Here is a 13,386-nt window from a genome sequence, read left to right on the forward strand (position 1 = left end):
TTTCTCCCCACCCCCACCCCCCGCTAACTTATCTCTCCACCCTTCAGGCTCTCTGCCTTTATTCCTGATGAAGGGCTTTTGCCCAAAACGTCGATTTTACTGCTCCTCGGATGCTGCCTGAACTGTTGTGCTCTTCCAGCACCACTAATCCAGAAACACAGTAATATATAACCACTTGTTCGTTATGGTTTGTTTGCCATTACCAATGCTGCAGCCTGGCACAGTTTCCATGCCAAATATTGTTACCTGAAGGAAGCTGCACATTTAGAGGGCGGCACAGTGGCTAGCACTGCTGCCTCAGAGCGCCAGAGACCCGGGTTCAATTCCTGCCTCAGGCAACTGTCTGTGTGGAGTCTGCACATTCTCCCCGTGTCTGCGTGGGTTTCCTCCCGGTGCTCCGGTTTCCTCCCACAGTCCAAAAACGTGCAGGTTAGGTGAATTGGCCATGCTAAATTGCCTGTAGTGTTGGGTGAAGGGGTAAATGTATGGGTAGGTTGCTTTTCGGAGGGTCAGTGTGGACTTGTTGGACCGAAGGGCTTGTTTCCACACTGTAAGTAATCTTATCTAAATTATGTACTGCAACTGGTTAGAGTATACAACTAAGGAACAACCAAAATCAAGTTCACCTGCACAGGCTCCTATTAGTGGAACCAAAGATGCACAAAAAAACTGTTTGTAATTTATTAATTATAAAGGGAGCTATTTTTATGACGAATTGTTTATATGCGAAGGAGAAAAATTCTTGCCCAATACAGAACCATATTGTTGCTTTTCAAAATGACAATGGATTTTTCTACCACTACTCATATTTTATACAATATCTTTACTGTTGGCAAAATATGGTACAGCTGTTCACAGATACGTCATCAGATAGAAATGAACACTGAGGCAAAGGTAAATACTGGGAGGCGTGATAGGGTTGAAGGAGGAGAGTGAGGATGATGATAGAGACATTGAAGAGTGATGCTCAGTCAGTCAATGGTTTGGTCCCAAAAGTAAAAAAAGTCAAAGAAAGCTGAGCTTTTGGTGGGTCGTCAGGGTAAGTAATGTTACCTTGATGAGGCTGCCAGGTTATGCAGGTTAAAGCAGGGAAAATGTTAACATAATGTGGTGTTGGGGAACTTGGTGACTACTGAACAACATAGACACCAGAAGCAGGATCGGGTCATTCAGCCCTTCATGGCTAATCTTCTATCTCACTGCCAATTTCCTATTTTCTCTCCATACCTCTTGATGCCTTTAATATCTAAACATATATCCATCTCTTTCATGGATATACTCAATGACCCAGCCTCCACAGTGTTCTGAGGTAGCAAATTCCACAGGCTGACTACCCTTTGAGAGAAGAAATGTTTCCTCATCTCCCTCCTAAATGGCTTATCTCATATCCTGAGACTGTGACCTCTAATTCTAGACATCCCCATTGGAAACACTCTCCTTGCATCTAGTCATCTGGCCACAGAGTCAGAGAGTTATACAGCCCAGAAATAGTCAACTCACCCACGCTGACCAGACATCCCAATCTGACTTACCCTAGCTGAATTAGAATTCTACACATTCCAATCAGACCACCTCTCATCCTTCTCAACTCTCGTGAATACAGGCCAGGTCAAAGCAATCTCTCTGCATACAACAGTCCTGCCATTATCAGTATCACCCTAGTGAACCTTCAGGGCACTCGATCTTTGACAAATATAGTATCTCTTGGATGGGGAGGCCAAAGCTGCATGTAATCCTTGCAGTCTCATCAAGGCTGGATAACTGCAGTAAGATATCACAGCTTCTGACCTCAACTCCTGTTGCAATGAATACCCTGTGCCTTGAAGCACCTACCTGATAACTATCAGGATGAACCTTTAAACAATGCTAGTTCGGATGCAACTGGAGCACTGTGTCCAATTTTGGGCACCACACTTGAGAAAGGATATGACCGTTTTAGAGAAGGTACAGAAAAGATTTACAGAAATAATTCTCCAGATAAGAGACCAAGTTATGTGGACACATTAATGAGAGGCAATCCCAGCTTCTCCAGAATAGAGAGGTTTGCAATGGGATGTAATGGAAATGGATACAAAAAAGTGGATACAAAAAAAAAAGATTCCCATTAGGTTGTTATCAAGAACCAAAAGACATGAATTTCTGGTAATTAGCAAAAGAACCAAAGATGATATGTGGAAAACTTCTTAAATACAGCAAGTGGGATTCGTTTCGAACACACTGCCTGAAAATGTGTGGGGACGGATTCAACTGTGACCATCAAAAGGGACTTGGATATGCTGTTGGAGATAACAATCTGTAGCATCACAGGGACTAGCCGAACTGCTCTTGCAGAAGGCTGGCATCTCTTGATGGGCTGCATGGTATTTTACTGTGCTGCAATGATTCTGAGTCTCCAACAATGTGCACAAGGCCATATTTCATACTGTCAGTACAAGGTAAGTCAATGAGGTTGTGTTAGTATCCGCAGCTGACATCAAAGGAACCATATGTTTACACTCAGCTGCTGTTTTTAAGTGTAGAAGAGCCTTTAGGGGCCAATATGAAAGCTGGATCTTAAAAGAACTAATAAATTAAAGATGGAACAATGTGAATTGGTATTTTGACAGAATCCATCCAGTGTAAATACAGTATAGGTAATCTTCACATGAATGTCAACTGATTCCTCAACTCAATACACATTGCAAGATACATTTATCTTCATAAAGTGCTGTTTATCTTCTATTCATAGTTATGTTTTTGGATTACACGTTACTTTCCAACGAGAATATTTATTATGCTATCAGTTCGTCTTTCCATTAGAGTAATTATAAACCCAGTTAAAATAAGATCTTCATATGAAACTGGACTGCAACTTACTTCATACCATCACTCTCAATGTTTCCTCTAGGACACTCCACAGATCGAAATAAATTCACAATTTCAGCTGACAGTGTGTCAGCATTTTCATTTAGCTTTCAAAATATAAACTGCCCAGGCCAGCAAAGTAGTGCCCAGAGGAGTTTGTAGCACATTAAGCATGAAGAAGAAACTTTAGCGGGAATGTTGGTGAAACTAATTCTCTGCACTAGCTTAAACTTCACTAACCACAGCTAATTTACTCACGAGCTCCAGACAGATTAATACAATAAACTTCACTTTCCTTTGTAAATAGTACTGTGGTACAAAGAATGTTTGAAATTAATGACTACAATAAATTACAGTAATTGATTGCAGTTTGTCCTTTTGAAGTCTGTTCAGCTTAATTTTACCTTTTTCTATTAATAATGAGCTTTTTTTATTTTGTTGCTCCAGGTTAATGATGCACAGCTTTAATAACTATCCGGTAAGTGCCACAAATGTTCATCAAATTGTGTGTGTGTGTGAGGTCTGTGGGTGAGTGAGAGAGTGGGGTGTGTGTGTGAGAGAGAGAGGTCTGTGTGTGTGTGCGTGCAAGAGAGAGAGGGTGTGTGTGTGTGTGCGCGTGTGCGTGTGAGAGAGAGAGAGAGAGAGGGAGAGATAGAGTGTGTGAAACAGAAAGGGAGAGAGGGAGGGAGATCTGTGTGTGTGTGAGAGAAAGAGAAAGAGAAACAGGGACAATGGTTGGAAGGCAGAGATGGTTAGTAATTATTTGGCCTCAGTTCTCAAGAGGAAGATGACAGCTGGGCTTTGAGAATGACCAAAAAGATACGACACAGCCAATACTGGTGACAGATATTCAAAAGAAAGCCAAATTTGAAAAATTAATAGGAATCAAAATACGAAAAGAGAGCAAGTCCATACAGTCCAGTCCCTGAATAAATGTGATTTTGGGGATGGATTAGCTGGGAGGTGAGAGGTGGTTGCAGAAGCATGAGTCCTCATTTTCGCAAAAGGCCTGAAGGATAACAAATGTTACATTCCCACCCCCTCTCCCATACTGTCCTGAAAACTGCAAAAAAAAGCACCAACTAAAATAAAACGACATGCAGTCTCAGTGCTGGCTAAGATTCTAGAGTCCAGACTGAGGAATGCATGGAGCTTTACTCACAGGCTAGCTGGACAGACCGGAGAATTCCCACTGGCTTGGTTTGCTGGGGGTGGGGAGGGGGGCTGCGGGGACAGACCTTGGGGTGGGTGACCCTGGAAGGAGGAGGCTGCCAGGCAGCAGGCTGGTCTGGATGGAAATCCTGCCTTCAGAACACAGCGCTGTGTCCTTATTTTGAAAATTAATAGAAAATATAAAATGAAACATCTCTCCAGATGTGACAACTCCAGGCACTCCCCCTGCTCATTCAAACTAATCCATGCCACTCTCCCCCCAACCAATCAAACTGCTATTACCCCTTACCCTCCTCCACCGCCCTCACACACTTACACTCCATGTCAACCTACTCTCCTGTAACTGTTCCATGTGGCCCTTCATGGCTTAAATGACAATTTTGATTTATTTATTCATGGATGTGGGCATCATTGACTGGGCCAGCATTTACTGCCCATTCCTAGTTGCCCTTAATTGCAACTTAGTGCCAACTCATGTCAATCCATTCCATTAATGAATATAGTGCCAAGTCATGTGTTGCTGGAAAAGCGCAGCAGGTCAGGCAGCATCCTTGCGCTTTTCCAGCAACATATTTTTCAGCTCTGATCTCCAGCATCTGCAGTCCTCACTTTTTTCCATAGTGCCAAGTCATGTCAACCCATGCCCCACATGAACATAGTGTCAACTTATGTCAATCCAGGGTCCCCAACCACCACCCATTACTCTGCCTTCCAAGCCAACTCACCTCCACTGTAAGCAGACCTCAGGACCCATGCAGAGATGAGATAAGATGAAGTTCTACTAGGTAAAGTCCTAATACTATTGCAGACCCCTATATTGAAATATTTTTAAAAATTAAATCACCACTTTTACATTGCTTCAACTGAATAAAGCCTCATAATTACAAGTTGATAAGGCCTTATGAAATGTACTTGAATTCATAGTCCCAAATCAGGTAACCATTTGTATAACCTGCTACAACCAATAGTCAATCAAACCGCAAAATGTAATAACTGCAGTGATTGTGGATGGTTGTGAAATCAGTCATGCAACAGTAATCCAACAATGTAAGTCCTAAAATTTATGTTAACACATATAGTGAAATAGCAAGCATTTTTTAAAAGCATCGAAGACTTTTTTTTGGTAAAACATTAAAGGGCAGGACTTTTAAATGGGCCTGGGTACAAGAATCAGAACAAGCTACAGCAAGCTGACAAAGAAGTTTAGAGTAAGAAACTCCAGTTGAAAAGCTTATCTTCAGAACAGACACAATGGTCTCTTCTATGCAGGAAGTTCTACAAATTATTACAGGAATGAATGTACACATCAATAAGTCTGAGATGCAGCAACCCTACTGTAGAGTAGGACAAGCAATTCCAGATCTTGACTCTGCTAGTATTAGAAGGTGAAGCTGTAAATAAATCAAATCTAACCCATTCCTGAGTAATTTTGGCAGCTGTTGAGTCGGCAATATATCAGCAATACAACAGCAGTTTATCCTTTCAAATAGGACATCATGTGGAGACCCATCAGTAAAGCAGCACCCCAATACATTTATTGTATGAGCCCACAAGAGTTGCTTTTTTGGACAGTAACTAATATTCTAGATGAGGCTGAATCAACAAGCAATTGCAACACTTTTGTTCTTTTGATATAAAATGACTGCGTTCACTAACTCCTGCAATCACTGAGTGTCATTTTAAACAACACTGTATCTCAAGTGCAAATTATAATCACATACATATACATCAATCTAATTACTGATAATCTAACAAAGACTAAGACCTTCTTCAAACTTATTTCATCCAATTAAAAAGGATCAAACTTATAAAACTGTAACTTTCCCACACAAGACCAGCTCAAATATGGTGTATTGTTCCACTGCAGGTTGTGGTGTTGGGACGAATGATTTAGAATTCAAAAAGCACCAGGACAGGTTGCGTGACTGAATTTGGTGCTGTGTAAGTTACTGGGCAAGCACCAATGGTGGAAAATGATGAGCCTAGCAAATGGCAGGACAGAAATTACATAAAAACGTGGGCCAGTTGCAAAAACAAATGCTTTCCTTTCATCGTATTTAAAAGGGATCTAAGGGGCAATGTTTTCACGCTGAGGCTGGTGCATGTATGGAATGAGCTGCCAGAGGAAGTGGTGGAGGCTGGTACAATGACAGCATTTAAAAGGCATCTGGATGGGTACATGAATAGGAAGGGTTTAGAGGGATTTGGGCCAAATGCTGGTAAATTGGACTAATTTAGGATATCTGGTCAGCATGGACAGGTTGGACCAAAGGGTCTGTTTCCGTGCTGTACATCTCTATGACTCTATAAATATAATACAGTTCAATAGATAATGAAGAGAAATGCTACATAGTCTACAAGTGTGGTGCAAGTGTCATAAATGACCCATGGTGACAGCAAGAACCTCAGATATCAACTTATCTTTTAAGTAAGATGCACAGAACACCACCTAAACTCTGGGAATGTTCCCTGTTAGGCAGAACAGGTCCCATTTTATTTTCTTAAAAAAGAGCCTTCTTAAATGTTTCCATGGCTGGGTTTGCACTGCAGCCTTAAAGCAGTTCCTAGTGTTTTTCTTTAAGGCTGGGGCAAAACTATTTGATTTGATTTGGGACGACAAGGAACACCAAGTGAAGGTGAAACGTTTTTTACAACATTTAGTTGTTAACTAATAATTACAATCTTGTGCTAAAAATCTGGGACAAATAGTGAAAGAGGTAGATGGGCAGCATGGTGGCACAGTGGTTAGCACTGCTGCCTTACAGGGCCAGAGACCTGGGTTCAATTCCCGTCTCAGGCAACAGTCTCTGTGGAGTTTGCACATTCTCCCCGTGTCTGTGTGGGTTTCCTCTGGGTGCTCCGGTTTCCTCCCACAGTCCAAAAGTGTGCAGGTTAGGTGAATCGGCCATGCTAAGTTGCCTATAGTGTTAGGTGGAGGGGTAAATGTAGGAGAATGGGTCGGTGTGGACATGTTGGGCCGAAGGGCCTGTTTCCATACTGTAAGTAATCTAGATGTGGATGATTGCTTACTCTTCCAAAAAAAAGGATGCTTAAATAAAAGTAATTATCTTTCAAAAATTTTAATTTATTTGCTTTACCCTGAAACTTATCTTAGAGTTAGCAATTGCTATAATATGCAAGGAGTAAAGCACAGACAAAAGGCAGATACTTAAAGGAACTGAGTCAACATCACAGACAACAGCAATGCTGAAGGTTTATAGTCGTTGAAACATCAGATGCAAGATTAAGTTAATCAACAGGAACAAATGTAAATTACAGACCAAGTTGAGGAGAGTCATGAGAGAGAGAAAATTGCAATATTTATTAGCAATCTTCTCAGGTATGATTTTAAAGGTTCTGTAGGATTAGTCTAAAGAAAGGAACATGTGTGTAGAGCAGATAATGAGGCGATCATGTGAATCACAGTAAATGACAAACCAGTAGATGGTGCATTTGTGTGGAGTACAGACTAGAGCTTCATAGGAGGAGGATTACTTTTCATGCACACGTAGGATGTGAGTATCATGGGCAAGGCCAGCCCTTGCTAATCTGTGTTAGATTATTCAGTAATTAGATCACCCCTGCCTATTTGCCTTCGACAGCCACCTTGATTACAGTGGAGTATCTCACTAATCCATTTGAGAGGTAGGCAAGAGTGAACACCATTGTTGTTTGTCTGAATCTAGGCCACAGCCGGTAAGAACAAGAATCTGGTAGTAAAGGAGAATACTGAACCAGCTGGGTTTTTACAACAATCTGGCAGTCTAATTTTCTGAATTTAAATCCCCCAGCTGCTGCAGTGGGATTTGAACTTGTGGCTGGATCATTTGGCCAAGTCTCAAGCCTCCACTGACATAACCACAATGGTTGATCGACAACACTTCCTCAAACATTCACACTCTCCACTACCGACACTCAGTAGCAGCAGCAAGCACAAGATTTCACAATTTGCGCTGCAAAATGTTACAAGGGGTCCTTAGACAGCTATTTCTAAACTCACAATCACTATCAATGCAAAGCTAAGGGCTGCAGATGTATGGAAACACCACCATATGAAAGTTACCCTCCAAGCCACTCATCATCCTGACTTGGAAACCTATACATGGGTCCAAACTAGGAGCAAGTGAGGACTGCAGATGCTGGAGATCAGTCATAACACAGCAGAAGAGTCGAGCAGGAGAGGAATCCTGATGAAGAGTTTATGCTCGAAACGTCAACTCTCCTGCTCCTCGAATGCAGCCTGACCTGCTGGGCTTTTCCAGCACCACACTCTTCAATGAGTCTGCCAGGAAAAGTGGCATGGACATGTTGGAGAAAGCAATATCATCCCCAGCACAACCCACACTTGGAAGGCAAATGCGAACAATCCTGTCGAGCAATCAAGTGCCTCTTGATTCTGAGAAACACGACATTCTTCTTTAACTTCAGAGGAGAATGAGAGATGCACGACCAATGAGAAGGTGGACAATGACTATAGCTATGTAGTAGAAAGTGAGTGCACATCAGAAATTCAGCCATACATACCTGGACACTAGCAAACAGTCCAGATCATACAAAGCCATTGTGAAGAAACAGAAGGCCGTTCAGATCAATATACAATACACCAATCACACATGCAGAGAGTGAGGAGGTAAACTCTAACAATGATGATTGCACTGAGTCACAGTTACCAGTAGCAAGACACAAAGTTGTCAATCAAGAACAATCGAGAAGAACATGTACCTCTTTAGGTGGACAAGTGATCAGCAGATCAAGACAAGTTATCAAATCTCCAGAATGTTATATGAAAGTTTGAATTGCCAATCATGTTTACTGTGCTTACACCCTTGCATAATTATTGAATCGGTAACACACACCTAGGTACAACTAGTATATATGTTTGGATTTTTTTTCCTTTGGAAAAAAGGGGATGTTGCATTATGCCTGATAGTATGCAAACATACCTTGAAGAGATACGTTCATGCTATCACCACCATGGTCTATGACCTGATAGCACTAAGCTGTCAGCCTCCAGCTTATTTGACCACTTGCAGCATGATGTGCTGAAGGAAGCATGCCACAGTTTGTAACCAAAACGGTCAGTACTATAAACCAAATCCTGAAATCCCCAGTGACTGTAGAATATTCAAATTCCAGGAACTGTAATAAATGTCTATTGAACCTTTCAGTGTGCCGTTACTCATGTCTAGTTCTTAAGTTACTCAAGCTACCTTAAGTATTGACTTATCAGATCCAAATATCCCACTGAATTAAAAATCCCATCACTGCATCTACAACAGATTGTGAGGCCAGATCAGATCAAATGCAACTGCAGTGTGTTCATTGTAGCCCTACAAGAAAGCTTATCTTTGGAAAGACATAAACTTGCGACAAGCAGGCCTTCACTTAATGGAATAATTGCTGTTGTGAACATTTAAAATACTTTGAAAAACTTACCTCAGCCTGAAAGCTCTTTAGGAGAGGGGCCACCATTTCTCTAATCTCCTGTAATAAAATTGTACAATACAAACGTTAAAAATTAAACTTGCAACAATGCTCACAAATCTACCCTTGCAATTTGGGACCCAATCTTTCACCAAATAGATTAGGGTCAGTGATACATATGTCAGTAATAATATTTTCTCAGATGTAATGGTCGAGGACTGTGCTGTTTAAAACATTCTGACTCTATCTATAAACTGCTCAGGTAAGTAAGTTGACGGGAGAGGTTTATGCACATGATACCATCTGAATCTTCCCTTTTGGCTAAAGGAAAAAGAGCTCACAGACTCAAACAGGGCTGTACTTCCAGTCTTTTATTACGACAGAAGTTCATTGATTCCACACATTTTGATCAAAGGAAACTGCTTGACAATTACTCAAGTAAAAGTAAACTCTGTATCCACACCAATAGCTGAGCACAAGTCTTCGCCACTTTGCAATGAAGATCAAAAATCCCACTGGGACCAAAGAAAGCAAAATAGAAACATGGTAAAGGAGAGCATGAATAGGCCATTTGGCCTGTCAAGCCTGCTTCGCCATTCAATGAGCATGGCTGATCATCCAACTCAGTCCCCTGTTCTCGCTTTTTCCTCATATCTTTTGATCCCTCAGAATTATACTGAACTCCTTAAAACATTACATGTTTTGGCCTCAACTGCTTTCAGTGGCAAAGAATTCCACAGACTCTCCACTCTCTAGATAAACAAATTTCTCCTCATCTTAGTCCTAAATGGATTACCCCATATCCCTAGACTGTGACCCCTGGTTCTGGATTACCCTGCCTTTGGGAACATCCTTCCTGCATTTACTCTGTCTAGTTTTGTTAGAATTTTATAGGTTTGTATGAGATCCTCCTCATTTATCTAAACTGCAGTGGATATAGTCCTAATAATACAGTATCTCTTCATATGCTAGTCCTGCCATCCGAGAAATCAGTCTATAAACCTTCATTGCACTACCTCTATTGCTAGAACATCCTTCCTCCGATAAGGAGGCCAAAATGCATACCACGGTCCAGGTGTAGTCTCACCAAGGCCCCGTATAATTTCAGTCGGACATCCACTCCTGTACTCCAATCATCTCTATGAAGGTCACATACCGTATCCTTTCTTCACCACCTGCTGTACCTGCATAGGTACCATCAGTGACTGGTGCATGAGGACACCCAGTTCACACTGCACCTTCCCCTTTCCTAATCTATCATCATTCAGATCATAGTATGTCTGCCTGGTTTTGCTGTCAGTGGATAACTTCCCATTTATCCACATTATAGTTCATCCGCCATGCATCTGTCCATTCACTCAACTTGTCCAAGTCACATTGAGGCAGCTTCACATCCTCTTCCCAGTTCACTCTCTCACATCAGCTGTGTCGTTTGCAAATGTGGAGATATTACATTTAATTCCCTCACCTAATGTGTAAGCCATGGTAAATGCAACATCAAAGAAGTTGTTTTTAAGTATTTTCTGTGTGTCATTGATGCTGTTCCATGAAAATGTGGATATATATCTATGAATTAACAGAGGTCTAAAATACAACAGAGTTTTAATATTGGTCACTCGACTTAATATTGGCACATAGTATGTACAACACTATTTATATTGTGTCTTTAAAACAGTTTTCCTTAAGTCTCTATGATATTCCTAAGTGTTGATTAAAAACCAATAATAAGCAGAGTTGTTTAAGGTTTTGTCAAAGAATTTATTTGCTTAATGGTGGGCAAATGCAGCAGTTTAGGGGAAAAATTCCAAAACATGGGCTACAGGATAAAGACACAGGGGATAAGAGCTTGGAAGTTATGCTTCCATAAAACACTGGTCAGGCTACAGCTGGATTACTGCATCTGTCCTATAATAAGCTGAAAAATGTGTTGCTGGAAAAGCGCAGCAGGTCAGGCAGCATCCAGGGAACAGGAGAATCGACGTTTTGGGCATAAGCCCTTACCTGAAGAAGGACTTATGCCCAAAACGTCGATTCTCCTGCTCCTTGGATGCTGCCTGACCTGCTGCGCTTTTCCAGCAACACATTTTTCAGCTCTGATCTCCAGCATCTGCTGTCCTCACTTTCTCCTATCTGTCCTATAATGGTTGTTATAGGAAATTTGTGATTGTTTTAGAGAGAATGGATAATTGGTAATCTATTTGGAGTCATAGGGGACTGGTATGCCAGGTGGACAACCAACAAGTGCCTTTGCAAAGGGCCATTAGGTATTCAAGTGGCCAAAAATATGCCTTCACAGGGATGGAGAAACCCAAGGGTCGATGTCCCTTACCCTGCCTTCAAGAGTAGCCAGCAATCAGATTTCTAAATCTCACTCACTTCAACCTTCCTCATCTATTTAGCTTTAAGTCCTTTGAGCTCTAGTTATATGACTGACCCAGACACTGCTCCCAGTGCAGTTTGGGTGAACTGGTTTTGGGTTGAATGATTGCTTGTCAGTTACAATTACTTCCAAATTACTTCCTTTTGTCATGTAAATTTCTAAAATGAGAATAAATAATACCAGAAATGCAACAGATCAGGTATGGAGAAAGAAGCAAGGTTAAAATATTGAGTCTAGAAACTATTGCGTAGATACTGTCAAGGTTGATGGTTTTTCACAGAACTGGAGAAGGTTAGAGATGTAACAGGTTGGAAGCAAGTACAGCAGGAAGGAAATGCCAGATGGGAGGAAATGAGAAGGGGCCTGCATTAGCATGATGGGTAGGAATGATTAAGAGATAATGAAGGAACAAATCAAAAGAAAGGTGGTAATGGGAACTAAAACTAGGTCTAGAAGAGGAGTAAATTACAACAGCAGAATTGTTACCAGTATGTACTGTTTGCAAAATGTGAGATGCTTATGATCAACACCTCATTTCAAGTTGAGGTGCTATCATTCAAGGTTCAACTGATCTGCATTGGATCAGTGTAGCAGGCAAAGGACTGAAAGATCCCTCTGTCCACAGATACTCTCTGACGCTTTGAACATTTGAAACATTTTGTTTTTAGTTCATATTTCCAGCATCTGCAGTATTTGTTTTCCATTGTCAGTTCTAAATGAATGGGGGCTCATTGTGGTAAACTGCATACCGTGGGCGGCACGGTGGCACAGTGGTTAGCACTGCTGTCTCACAGTGCCAGAAACCCGGGTTCAATTCCTGCCTCGGGCAACTGTCTGTGTGGAGTTTGCACATTTTCCCCTTGTCTACATGGGTTTCCTCCCACAGTCCAAAGATGTGCAGGTTAGGTGAATTGGCCATGCAAAATTGCCCGTAGTGTTGGGTGAAAGGGAATAGGTCTGGGTGGGTTGCTCTTCAGAGGATCGGTGTGGACTTGTTGGGCCGAAGGGCCTGTTTCCACACCGTAAGTAATATAATCTAATTGTTAAACCTGACAAAGGCATGGCTGAAGTATTCAACAACAGTTGGACAGAGGCAGAACAGCAGCAAATGTAAGCAATCTTTGCCATAGGAAAGATATAGGGTTAGACACTGAGTCCAGCTTTGAATTTGGTGCCAAAGCTGCCAAGAGCTTGGAAAAATGGTAATGGAGTGGGGAATTGAGGACAAGAGTTTAAAGTGTATTTTTGGATTGCAGACAGTGGCTTTGGCCTTTACCAATGTTGAACTGGAGAAAACTAGTTCATCCAAGACTGAAGAGCAATATATTTGAAACATGAATCCCTGCCTCTGTCAATGAGGATTCTTGAATGACTCTGGCTCCCAGCCCCAAGTTTATGTGCACCAAGTGTACACAAATGATCAATTATCACATCTTAAAAAAAACACATTAAAGGGCAACTTCTGTATCTGCAGAATCATTTTCCACGGTTTCAGTTACCCGCAGTTTACCATGGCCCAAACATATTACAGGGAACATTCCGGAACCAGGGACAGGGGGCCTGCC

General features: G+C 41.6%; 1 protein-coding gene across 1 annotated transcript in view; it reads right to left on the reverse strand.

Moving 5' to 3' along the window:
• cux2b (cut-like homeobox 2b) overlaps window positions 1-13,386 on the reverse strand; it is a 325,807-nt gene that overhangs the window by 156,648 nt on the left and 155,773 nt on the right. Inside the window, exon 3 of the mRNA XM_043715266.1 lies at window positions 9,454-9,501. Within this exon, the coding sequence (XP_043571201.1) occupies window positions 9,454-9,501 (48 nt within the window). The remainder of the gene's footprint in view (window positions 1-9,453; window positions 9,502-13,386) is intronic.

Source organism: Chiloscyllium plagiosum, chromosome 25 (assembly GCF_004010195.1).
Source record: "Chiloscyllium plagiosum isolate BGI_BamShark_2017 chromosome 25, ASM401019v2, whole genome shotgun sequence".
NCBI classification, from domain to species: Eukaryota; Metazoa; Chordata; class Chondrichthyes; order Orectolobiformes; family Hemiscylliidae; genus Chiloscyllium; species Chiloscyllium plagiosum.